This window comes from Rana temporaria, chromosome 13, assembly GCF_905171775.1.
Source record: "Rana temporaria chromosome 13, aRanTem1.1, whole genome shotgun sequence".
Taxonomy (NCBI): Eukaryota; Metazoa; Chordata; class Amphibia; order Anura; family Ranidae; genus Rana; species Rana temporaria.
This window is the reverse complement of record NC_053501.1, coordinates 16385846-16398588: the sequence shown is the minus strand read 5'-3', so window position 1 is coordinate 16398588 and position 12743 is coordinate 16385846. Positions and strand designations below refer to the sequence as shown.

At 47.9% G+C, this 12743-nt stretch overlaps 1 protein-coding gene across 4 annotated transcripts in view; it reads right to left on the bottom strand.

Annotated features, from left to right (window-relative positions):
• Positions 1 to 12743, bottom strand: part of NRXN3 (neurexin 3) — a 546212-nt gene that overhangs the window by 357628 nt on the left and 175841 nt on the right. For all 4 annotated transcript variants that reach the window (XM_040333785.1, XM_040333786.1, XM_040333788.1 and 1 more), the window contains one exon: positions 1737 to 2175. In XM_040333785.1, coding sequence (XP_040189719.1) covers positions 1737 to 2175 — 439 coding nt within the window. The remainder of the gene's footprint in view (positions 1 to 1736; positions 2176 to 12743) is intronic.

Sequence of the window (12743 nt, the reverse complement as noted above, 5' to 3'; positions counted from 1 at the left end):
TCCCGGCGTATAGTTACCCCTGCTATATGGTGGCGTAAGTGCGGCGTACCAATGTTAAGTATGGCTGTCGTCGAAATTTGAAAAAGTTACGTCGTTTGCGTAAGTCGTCCGTGAATGGGGCTGGACCTCATTTACGTTCACGTCGAAACCAATGACGTCCTTGCGGCGTACTTTGGAGCAATGCACACTGGGAAATTCCACGGACGGCGCATGCGCCGTTCGGGAAAAACGTCAATCACGTCGGGTCACAGTACATTTACATAAAACACGCCCCCCTGATCCAAATTTGAATTAGGCGGGCTTACGCTGGCCGATTTACGATACGCCTATGCTTTGAGAATACAGCACTTGCCTGTCTAAGTTGCGGAGGCGTAACGTAAATCGGATACGTTACGCCGCCGCAAAGATACGCGTTTCTATGTGAATCTAGCAGGCCAAATTAAGATATGCAAACTAATTTCTTCCTTCAACAAAGAGTAAAGCCTAGGAGGTCGCTTTTCTAACACCCAACATCAGGACAGCAATAGGTATACAGTAAAACCTTGGTTTGAGAGTAACTTGGTTTGAGAGCGTTTTGCAAGACAAGCAAAATGTTTTAATAAATGTTGCCTTGATATACAAGCGATGTCTTGATATAAGAGTAGCGTCATGTCACAACTGAGTATAAAAGAGAAGAGAGGCGCCTCTAAGTGTAGCAATGTGGTTACATTTAATGAAGGTACAACATTTAGAAACTTATTGCTACACTTAGAGGCGCCTCTCTTCTCTTTTATACCCTGTAAAAAAAATGCTTTGATATACAAGCGCTTTGGATTACAAGCATGTTTCTGGAACGAATTATGCTCTCAATCCAAGGTTTTACTGTACAAGTTTTTGTATTAATCCCATCTTATGTATAGGAGATGGGGTACGGCGGTGCTTTGAAAGACAGCAGAAACATAAATCACGACTGAACACAATCATTATGGCAGCAGTTGCTGCATTTTCCGGTGTTACGGGCGCGGTTACAGTTTTCAGATCTTCATCTCTATCCCTGCGTTCTCCCATGATGCACTGGTTGTCCATTGTCTGCAGTTCTATAAACTCGCAGACACACAACATAACATATAATTCCAGCACTATGTGTACGTGAATTGGAGGGATAAAATCTGTCTGGCTCAGTTTTGTAGCAATAATCACAGAACGCAGGAGAGAAATTGTATAGATGTTTCATTGGTGACACCTAATGCCGCGTGCACACGATTGGAAATTCCGACAAGAAAAACGTGGATTATGGCTCAAACTTGTGTTGCATACACACAGTCACAACAAATTGCGACCATCAAGAACGCGGTGATGTACAACACTACAACGAGCCGAGAAAAATAAAATTCAATGCTTCCGAGCATGCGTCGACTTGATTCCGAGTATGCACAAGATTTTTCTCTGTCGCAATTGCATACAGAACTTTTCCCGTCGGAAAATTTGAGAACCAGCTCTCAAATTTTTCTTGGCGTAAAGTCCGACAGAAAAATTCCTACACATGGTCGGAATTTCCGTCCAAAAGCTCACATAGGACTTTTTTTGTCGGAATTTTCGATCATGTGTACGCGGCATAAGGTTCTTTCATGCGCATGGCTGGAGGAATAAATCACAGATGGACACATGATAGAGATCAAATCATCCCTGGCAGAATTTCTGAGTCTTGATTTGTTACTGAATCAGGCTCACTCCACCCCACCTCAGCTCCTCCTTACCTGATCTGCCATCGCGCTGGATGTCCACGTGGCACCACTCGCCATCGTTTGCCTTCTTGGTGGTGGCTTTCACCTTGATGGTGCCGGAACCCATGTCCAACAGGAGGTAGAGGTGACCATCCAGAAGCTCCACCGCAAAGAAATCCACTTTGGTGTTCTTCTGGCTGCGAACGTCCTTGCGGTCCTGAGGCTTTCCGTGGGTGAAAAGGATGAGGCCGTTGGGCTCGGTGGTGCGGAAGTCGAAGGAGATGGAGCCCATGCGTTTGGTGTTCCACTTAGGCAAGCTGATGTAGGCCTCGGGGCTCTCGAAGCTGATCGGGTCCAGTGTGGCCACGTTCTCACACTTGAAGACCACACCACCCTCGATCTTCATTTTGGTGTCTCCTATTTGGGCCAGGCGGGAAAGCTCAAGGCGGATGTCGTTATTCTTATACACAACCTACCACAGGGGAAGAAAAGTCAAAGGTTAGAAACACCGAGAAAACAGAAGAGAGGAACCAAATTGAGTCTGGGGTCAGTTTTATGTTACTTTCCTTTTCAGGTTCAGACATGCTTAGACTGTGGGGTGGATTCAAGAAGCAATTGCGCCTGTGTAACCATAGGTTACACAGCGCAATTGCTTACTTGCCCCGGCGTAACGAGTGCTCCTGATTCAGGAACCTCGTTACGCCGACTGCAGCCTAAGATCTGCGCGGCACAAGGCTCTTCTGCCCGCATATATTAGGCTGCATTCTTGCGATGGCCGCTAGGTGGCGTTCCCGTTGTGCTCAGCGTATAGTATGCAAATTGCATACTAACACCGATTCACAACGTTGCGCGAGCCCTGCGTACGCAATTTACGTTGTTTACGTACAGCGGTTTTCGCGCAAGGCTGCCCCTGCTATTAGCAGGGGCATCCCATGTTACGTATACCTGTCGTTCCCGCGTTGAGAAATTTGAATTTTACGTAGTTTGCGTAAGTGAATCGTGAATGGCGCTGGACGCCATTCACGTTCACTTTGAAGCAAATGACGTCCTTGCGACGTCATTTGCCGCAATGCACGTCGGGAAAGTTTCCCGACGGAGCATGCGCTCTACGATCGGCGCGGGAACGCGCCAAATTTAAATGATTCCCACCCCCTACGGGATCATTTAAATTGCGCACTCTTGCGCCGGGCATTTTGCCGGCGCGCCTACGCAATTTACGGAGCTTCTGCTCCGTGAATCGAGGGCAGCGCAAAAAAATTGCGGGGGCGCAGGGCAAAAACGTTGCCCTGCGCCTCCGTAAAAAAAAGCGCAATTATACCTGAATCCGGCCCTGTATCTTTTTTTTTAAATGCAGTCACTGCCTTTTCTAATACTCCTCTAAGTGTCAGGTCACACTTGTGCGATGTCAGACATCGCATGTGATTTGCACCACACTGCTGTGCAGATCACATGCAATATCTGTGCGATGCGAATTTAGCCATACAGATTGTATGACTGAATTTGAATCGCATTCGGACCATAATTGTGCAGGATTTATTTTTTTGGTCCGCACCAGAATCGGATCGCATGGGTGTCCAAATTCACAGTTTGCACTGCAATCTGATCTGGGGTGTCATTAACTTTGTATTGGCATCCCCAGCAGTTTGCATAGGGCAGTGTGAACCGCCGGCAATTCAGGTGTGATGCGAGAATCAGCACTGGATTTGCAGGGTTTCCTCACATTGCACCAGTGTGAACCGAGCCTAAAAGCCTATGGGCTAGATTCACAGAGAGTTACACCGGCGTATCAGTAGATACGCCGTCGTAACTCTGAATCTACGCCGTTGTTTAAGCCAGATACGCTTAAATTAGGCTAAGATACGAGCGGCGTAAGTCTCCTACTCCGTTGAATCTTAGGGTGCATATTTACGCTGGCCGCTAGGTGGTGCTTCCGTCGATTTCAGCGTAGAATGTGAAAATGAGCTGGATACGCCGATTCAGAAATGTACGTGCGCCCGGCAGATTTTTTTACGTTGTTTGCGTAAGGCTTTTTCCGGCGTAACGTTACTCCTGCTATATGAGGCATAGCCAATGTTAAGTATGGACGTCGTTCCCGCGTTGAATTTTGAAAATTGTACGTCGTTTGCGTAAGTCGTTCGCGAATAGGGCTTTGCGTAAATTACGTTCACGTCGAAAGCATTGACTATTTGCGACGTGATTGGGAGCATGCGCACTAGGATACGTTCACGGCCGGTGCATGCGCCGTTCGTGAGAAACGTCATTTACGTGGGGTCATGTTTTATTTACATAAAACACGCCCACCTCTTGACAAATTGAATTTGGCGCGCTAACGCCGGCAGATTTACGCTACCTAGCCGCAACTTACGGAGCAAGTGCTTTGTGAATACTGCACTTGCCTCTCTAAATTGTGGCGGCGTAGCGTAAATAACATACGCTACGCCCGCTCAACTTACGTCGCCGTACCTGAATCTAGCCCTATGTGTGCACACAGGCATTCACAGGCATATTAAAAGTGGAGTGTTTACAGGCTGACAAAAAAAGAGAACATGTCGCGTTCAGGAGAGTGCAAAAAAATGCAAAACACACATAAACACAAGACGCATCCACAGGGTTATGTGTTATTGCATTCTAATTTGGACAAAGTAGGCACTCAACACACATTTTGAACACTTGCTGGATGACCTTCTACTATAAACCGAGCGGAAGTGTACCTGCATGGCCCCAAAGAAGAAGAAGGTGATTGGCTGTAAGAGGAAATGTAGCCTTCGAATGTGCAAGAGGTAGTCAAGAAATTAGGGCCCAGATTCTCAAAGGGCTTACGACGGCGCAACGCCATGTACGCCGTCGTAAGTCCTAATCTGGGCCGTCGTATCTATGCGACTGATTCTTAGAATCAGTTACGCATAGATATCCATTAGATCCGACAGGCATAAGGCTCTTACGCAGTCGGATCTTAACTGCAATTTTTTTTTTTGCCCGCTAGGTGGCGCTTTCCGTCGTTTTCCCCGTCGAGTATGCAAATTAGCTAGATACGTGAATTCCCGAACGTACACGCGGCCGACGCAGTAAAGTTACGACGTTTACGTTAGGTTTTTCCGGCGTAAAGTTGCCCCTGCTATATGAGGGGCAACCAATGTTAAGTATGGCCGTCGTTCCCGCGTCAAAATTTATAAATTTACGTTGTTTGCGTAAGTCGTCCGTGAATGGGACTGGACGCCATTTACGTTCATGTCGAAACCAATGATGTCCTTGCAACGTCATTTGGAGCAATGCACCCTGGGATATTTTACAGACGGCGCATGCGCCGTACGTTCGGCGCGGGAACGCGCTTAATTTAAATGCTACACGCCCACTACCCGCCTATTTTGAATTAGGCGGGCTTGCGCCGGGTGATTTACGCTACGCCGCCGCAACTTTACAGGCAAGTTCTTTGTGAATAAAGCACTTGCCTGAAAAACTTGCGGCGGCGTAACGTAAATGAGATACGTTACGCCCGCCCTAAGTTACGCCATTCTACGAGAATCTGGGCCTAGATGTGTAAAGCCCCGTAAACACGGTCAGACTTTTGACCGGCGAAAATCACATCAGAATTCCATGGGAGTAAAAGAGAACATGTTCTCTATCTAAACTCGGATGGAATTCCTCTGAATTTCCGATGGAAAAAAATCCGATGGGGCATACACATGATGGTGCTCCCTGCATGTCGGGCCTCTGTTTGTGGCGAGGCTGTGTAAAAGTCTCACACATCTGGTATCACCATACTCGGAGCAGCAGAATGTGTTTTGGGTGTAATATGTGGTATGCATATGCTGTGATGTGTGAGAATTAACCTGTTAATTTGACAATTTTGTGAAGAAAAAAAAAATCTTAATTTTGCAAAGAATTGTGGGAAAAAGTTACAACTTCAAAAAACTCACTGTGCCTCTTCCTAAATACCTTGGAATGTCTACTTTCCAAAAAAGGGGTTATTTGGAGGGGTATTTGTACTGTCATGGCTTCTAAAGCCTCATACACACGATCGGACTTTCATCTGACTTTTCCGTGGATTTTGGTCCGAAGGGGCGTTGGCCGTGAACTTGTTCTGCATACACACGGCAGAACTTTTTCAGCCAACATTCAATAAATCACGTGGTATTTCAGCTCCCGCCACACCCTTTGGGCAACTTCACCCTTTGGGCACAGGTGCAGCTTAGGCGCTCCCACCTGTGCCCATTGTAAGAAACGTTATTGTATCAGGAGATATAAATGTATATTAATGATAGTGGGTGCAAAACAAGACCGCTAGATGATCTTCTCCCTCCTATGAATTAAAGCGGGAGTTCACCCGAAATTTTTTTTTTAAGATTAGATTGATGCTCATTTTGTCTAGGGGAATCGGCTAGTTGTTTTAAAAACGAAGCTGTACTTACCGTTGTAGAGAGCGATCTTCTCCGCCGCTTCCGGGTATGATCTTCGGGACTGGGCGTTCCTTCTTGATTGACAGGCTTCCGACAGTCGCATACATCGCGTCACGAGTAGCCGAAAGAAGCCGAAGGTCGGTGCGGCTCTATACGGCGCCTGCGCACCAACGTTCAGCTACTTTCGGAAAATCATGACGCGATAGATGCGACCGTCGGAAGCCTGTCAATCAAGAAAGAACGCCCAGTCCCGCAGCCCATACCCGGAAGCGGCGGAGATGTATCTCTAAAACGGTAAGTACTGCTTCGATTTAAAAAAAAAACACAGATTCCCCTAGACAAAATGAGCCTCAATCTAATGTTAAAAATTGTCATTTCCGGGTGAACCTTCACTTTAAGATATAGTGCAACTGCGGTGTCTCACCAACCGCCAACAAAAGGTTCCTCAGATTGGCCCTCTCTAAACCGACCGAATTATAACTGCACTTCCCATTCTTACCAGCAGGTGTCGCCCTACACCACTTTGTGCTCTGGATCCATTGTACACACATAGGGCCAGATTCACGTAGAATCGCGGCGGCGTAACGTATCCCAGATACGTTACACCGCCACAATTTTTCATCGCAAGTGCCTGATTCACCAAGCACTTGCGATGAAAACTACGCAGGCGGCCTCCGGCGCAAGGCGGGCCAATTTAAATGGGCGTGTGCCATTTAAATTAGGCGCGCTCCCGCGCCGGACCTACTGCGCATGCTCCGTTTCTTAACTCCCGCCGTGCTTTGCGCGCCGTGACGTCATTTTTTTGAACGGCGACGCGCGTAGCGTACTTCCGTATTCCCGGACGGCTTACGCAAACAACGTTACATTTTGAATTTTGACGAAGGCCATACTTTAGACAGCAATACGCTTGCTGACTAAAGTAAGGGCACCAAAAAAAAACGACTAACTTAGCGTAGCGAACGCGAAAAACTGTCATGGATCCGCCGTAACTCCTAATTTGCATACCCGACGCTGGTTTACGACGCAAACTCCCCCCAGCGGCGGCCGCGGTACTGCATCCTAAGATCCGACAGTGTAAAACAATTACACCTGTCGGATCTTATGGATATCTATGCGTAACTGATTCTATGAATCAGTCGCATAGATAGAAACAGAGATACGACGGCGTATCAGGAGAAACGCCGTCGTATCTCATTTGTGAATCTAGCCCTTAGAACTGTTCTAGATACATTGTGGTTGATTTTCTGGTATGTTAATTTTTATTGTTGCCTATATAAATAACAGGACAGCTGATCCCCACGCAACGGGTACACAAGGGAGGAACAAAGTATACAGGCCTGAGTGATATTGTGTGCATGTAAACATTTTAGTGAGCAAAATATCAGCTAGGCGAGCGCAGGGTGAGGGCCGCAGGGTAAGGACTGTAGGGTGAGGACCGTAGGTCTGCACAAAGTGTCACCTAACTTTTGGGAGAGAGGGTTAGGGCCAGGACACCCTTAGGTCGTTGCAAGATTAATTTGCAGACTCTGAGACTTCAACAGGAGGACAGCCATGCAAGTAAAGGCATCCAGCACGATGCCACATCTGCAAGTGTAGAATCGCTGTCTCCTATGGCAAAAGTCTTTAACAGTTCCTAACACAAGTTGTAACAGTTCCTTCACCTCCACTACAATCACTTCTTGTAGTTCTTCAGTACACTGAGCTCCTACTCTCTCTCACTAGACTTGATTCACTGCCACTGAATCCCTTGAGCTCCTCCAACCTTCATGTGGTATCTTCCGCAAGTGTCTCCCCCACCTCTCTGCTCGGTCCCTGGCTTGGCACTCAAGGCTGCTCTGCAAGTGTCACCTCCGCTGGCTGGGTCCCTGGCTTGACACCCGCTGAAGTTTACAGATTCTTCGTCCCCGTGTTGGCGAGAATGCTGCTCCGGTACTTGCTTTAGTTACTCACTGTGGTCCCTGGTAATAAGGTGGTTGGTCCCTTAGTGGCGGCAGATTCCCCTCTACCTCTGACCGTGACAGGTTCTCCGGCCAGCAGAACCGTTTCTTCTGGATGGACCCCAACCCTGGGCTGCTCTCCTGCTTCTGGATAGGCCCTCAGACAGCCCAGTAGCCAGATGTCCCCGGGATAGGCCCAAACTCCGGCCTAGCAGCCCAGCCAATACAACACACGTCCACCCAGGCAGCCATCCAGGTGGCACAGAACACCCATCACCTGACCCAAATATATACCGTAGGTTCTCCCAGCAGGCCAAGGGATCCAAGAAAACCCCTGTCTATTGGCTAAGAGATACCCCATATACCCATAATCTGACCTTGCATTGCCCTTCTCAGATCTAATGCCACCAAGTACCCAGCCACCTAGTGGCAAAAGAGAAAAGTGCAGCAGTGCCAGACTTGGGGAGAAATCAAATGATCCCTGCCAATTAGCCAAGGTAGCTGATACTCCTGGCAGATAAATTTAGGAGCAACCCCACCTAAACTCCAGGGAGCTACATATATAGGGCTGGATTCATGTAGATCGGCGCATTTTTTTACGCTACGCCGCCTTAAGCCAGAGAGGCAAGTGCTGTATTCACAAAGCACTTGCCTCCAAACTTACGGCGGCGTAGCGTAAATGGGGCCGGCGTAAGCGCGCCTAATTCAAATGAGGATGATGGGGGCGTGTTTTATGTAAATGATTGGTGACCCAACGTGATTGACGTTTTTTTTACAAACGGCGCATGCGCCGTCCGTGTACATATCCCAGTGTGCATTGCTCCAAAGTACGCTGCAAGGACGTATTGGTTTCGACGTGAACGTAAATTTTCCAATTTCGACGCGGGAACGACGGCCATTCTTAACATTGGCTACGCCACCTAGGGGGCAGCTTTATCTTTACGCCGGCGTACCTCTTACGGAAACGGCGTATCTTTACTGTGACGGGCACACGTACGTTCGTGAATCGGCGTATCTAGTCATTTACATATTCTACACCGAAATCAACGAAAGCGCCACCTAGCGGCCAGCGGAAAAATTGCACCCTAAGATACAACGGCGCAGGCCGTCGTATCTTAGGTAGGTTTAAGTGTATCTCAGTTTGAGAATACACTTAAACTTCCGACGGCTTAGATTCCGAGTTACGTTGGCGTATCTACTGATACGCCGGCGTAACTCTTTGTGAATTCAGCCCATACACTATATTGTCAAAGTATTGGGACGCCTGCCTTTACACGCACATGAACTTTAATGCCATCCCAGTCTTAGTCTGTAGGGTTTAGTATTGAGTTGGCCCTTTGCAGCTATAAGTTTCAACTCTTCTGGGAAGGCCGTCCACAAGGTTTAGGAGTGTCTATGGGAATGTTTGACCATTCTTCCAGAAGAGCATTTGTGAGGTCAGCCACTGATGTTGAAGGAAAAGGCCTGGCTCACAGTCTCCGCTCTAATTCATCCCAAAGGTGTTCTATTTAGTTGCGGCCAGGACTCTGTGCGGTTCAGTCAAGTTCCTCCACCCCAAACTGAGTCTTGACCTCAACCCGATAGAACCAAATCATTTGGTGGAGGGGGGATTATGGTGTGGGGTTTGTTTTTGAGTTGGGCTTGGCTCCTTAGTTCCAGTGAAGGGAACTCTTAAAGTGGAAGTAAACCCTCCTATCGTTTTCAGCCAAGGAAGCGGCCATCTTGACCTCTGTTTAATCTGCAACTGCCATGATGCTGTACATGTGACCTGTTATGAAACCAGCCATTGGATGGTTTGGCAGTTTGGTTGAGAGCACAAACAAATGTGACAGCTAGCATTTCCGGCATGCCGGGAATGTTAACTGTTTTTGTAACTATCAAATTGAAGGGTTTACTTCCACTTTAAGGCCAGAGGTGTATTTAGGTTTTGTGCTGCCCTAGGCCTGACTAAATTCATGCACCCCCTAATTTAAATACATCCCTCACTTTATCAAAGCCACACCCCTTCATATTTAAGACCCGCCCTATCATCTGTAAACCACACCCCTTCCAGCCCCCCACCCCCTTTAACTCCCCCTAGCAGCAAAAATACCCCATTTTAGTAAAAATCCTCACCCTCATATAACCCCTTCCAGTGAATATCCCCCATCTCCCCCTTCCAGCATAAATCCTCACGTTCAGAACCCCCCCCCCCTCATCTCAAACCTGTGCCTCCTTCTCTCCCCTCCCAGTACATCCCGCCCCCCCCCCAGCTCATGAATGCATATGGGCGGCATGTGGGAGTTAAAGCCCACCAACCTTGCCACCACACATATGAGTTACATAGGCCGCAAGAGGGCAGGGATTGATGTGATGGTACAGACACATGTAAAGCGCTGTGTAAATTATCAGCGCTTCAATAAACAAACAAAAAATCCGACTCCCTTCCCTGCAGGCAGCTTCCATCTTGGTACAAAGCCCCAGATGTGATCTGAGTGACCAGAGAAGAAACAATCCATGAAATATTATTCTTCCCCTGTGTGCACCCCGCTCTCCCGCCATGCCCTGCGCGCCGCAAAAACGTTCCTAGAAAAGGGTGCAATTAAGGGGCCGCTCTCCCTATCCTCGTCTTGTGATTCCGACACCTTCTAAAGGTCACGCCGCTCTCTGCGCGCCACTTAAAGTGCTGCAATCAGCAAGTATCTTTATCTACCTTTTCATCCTATTTAGAGGCAGAAAAGTCAGACGGACCTTGGAATACATCCATTACCGTTTATCCCCCCCCTCCCCCCCCCCCAACATCCAAGCTTCACAATGAAAGAGTGCGTCACCGAACCAAGCGTTCAGGAGGAGGCCGCACACTCCTCTCCACCAGGAATGACTCCCATCATGGATATGCTCCTTCCCGTGCTCTGCTCCTGCATAAGCTGCGCTGTGCAAAGTGCTAAGACAAATATATCTTAAAGTGATTGTAAACGATCACCTTGTAAAACAATCCATTGAGATTCAAATAGAAATGAAAGACAAAACATTTATGTATAGATTAGTGGTGGCCGGAGGATTTTTTTTTGGGGGGGATAGACAAAAAAATATGACCCCCCCCCCCCGGCTGGTCAGTAGCACTTACCCAATCACCGGTGGCTTCCCCTGCTCGGCGGCGACGACCTCCCATTCTGCTCTCATCACGGCGGCTTTCGCTTCCTCCTCGATGGCCAATCGGGAGTCTTCTCGTTTTGGCCAATCGGAAAATGGGTCCCACACCTGCTTCTGATTGGCCGGATTAAGGATCAGTGTTTCAACAGCAAATTTTTATTTCGCTGTTGTAACACACCTGGGTGGGATCGGAGTGCATTCTCTGCGACCCGAGCCCACACAATTTTGAAGCCTATTAGTGCCTATGGTTCTAATCAGGTGCTTAAAAAAAAAAAAACCTGGCCACTGTAATTCATGCATTCGGTGTCCTGAAAGGGGCCAGACGCATGAATAGGGGGTGGCCATGGTGGCCGTGCATGATATGCACAAATCTATCCAATGCATTTAGGGGGTGATGTGGAGAGAGGGGGCGGCATCCGGGCGCCGCTAATGAACAGGATGCCACTGGTAGATTTAAATAAAAAAAAAGTGATCACATTCCCTCTGTTCTCAGCTGCATAAGAGCTGGGGGAGTAGAAGCAGCAGCACACTGAGCTCTCTAGTAAATGGCTGTGCAGAGAGGGGTGTGTCAGGAGAAGTCTGATCATTGGAGGAGAGCAGGCTGAGTTCCCAGCACAGCTAGAGAACTGACCATGGTGTGTTCTCCTGCTTAGGCCCCTTTCACACTTGTGCGACTTGTCCTGCAACTTGGTACTGCAAAGTCGCATGACAAGTTGTACCCCATGATTTCCAATGAGCACCATTCATATCAGTGCAACTTCAAGTCAAAGCAACTTCAGAGTAGTCCCTGCACTACTTTGGTCCGATTTTGATGCGACTTGAGGTCCAGAGTGCCCTGAAGAGAAGCACATTAAGGCAGAATGCCTACTACAGCGCACAGTAACAGCCTGAAAAAGTCTAAAACCCCCATACACACTATTCGATTTTCTGCAGATTTCTGTCTTCAGATTTACCAAAACCATAAAAATGCAAGGGCCTTCTTCACATCTCCACTCCAAGGCGCCTGAAGCCAAACCCTTGAAGCTCAAAAAAGCTCAAAAACGTTCTGGAGCCTTTTTTGTAGCTCAAATTGGGCAGATTTGCATGTTTTTTGGTGCGTTTTTATTCTCATAAAAATGAATGGAAACAATGGGGTAGATCCACAGAGCGAGTACGCCGGCGTATCTACTCAAATTTCCCGCGTCGTATCTTTAGTTTGAATCCTCAAAACAAGATACGACGGCTTCTGGCTTCGATCTGACAGGCGTACGGCTTCGTACGCCTTCGGATCGTAGATGCAATACTTCGGCGTCCGTTGGGTGGAGTTCGCGTCGTTTTCCGCGTCGGGTATGCAAATGAGCTTTTTCCGACGATATACGAACGTACGCGCGGCTGTCGCATTCTCTTACGTCGTCTCTAGTCGGCTTGTTCCGGCGTATAGTTAAAGCTGGTATTTTGTGGCGTATAGATAGACTTGCCATGTTAAGTATGGCCGTCGTTCCCGCGTTGAAATTTGATTATTTTTTTGCGGAAGTCGTCCGTGAATAGGGATGGACGTAACTCACGTCTAAGTTCAAAAACTGACGTCTTTGCAA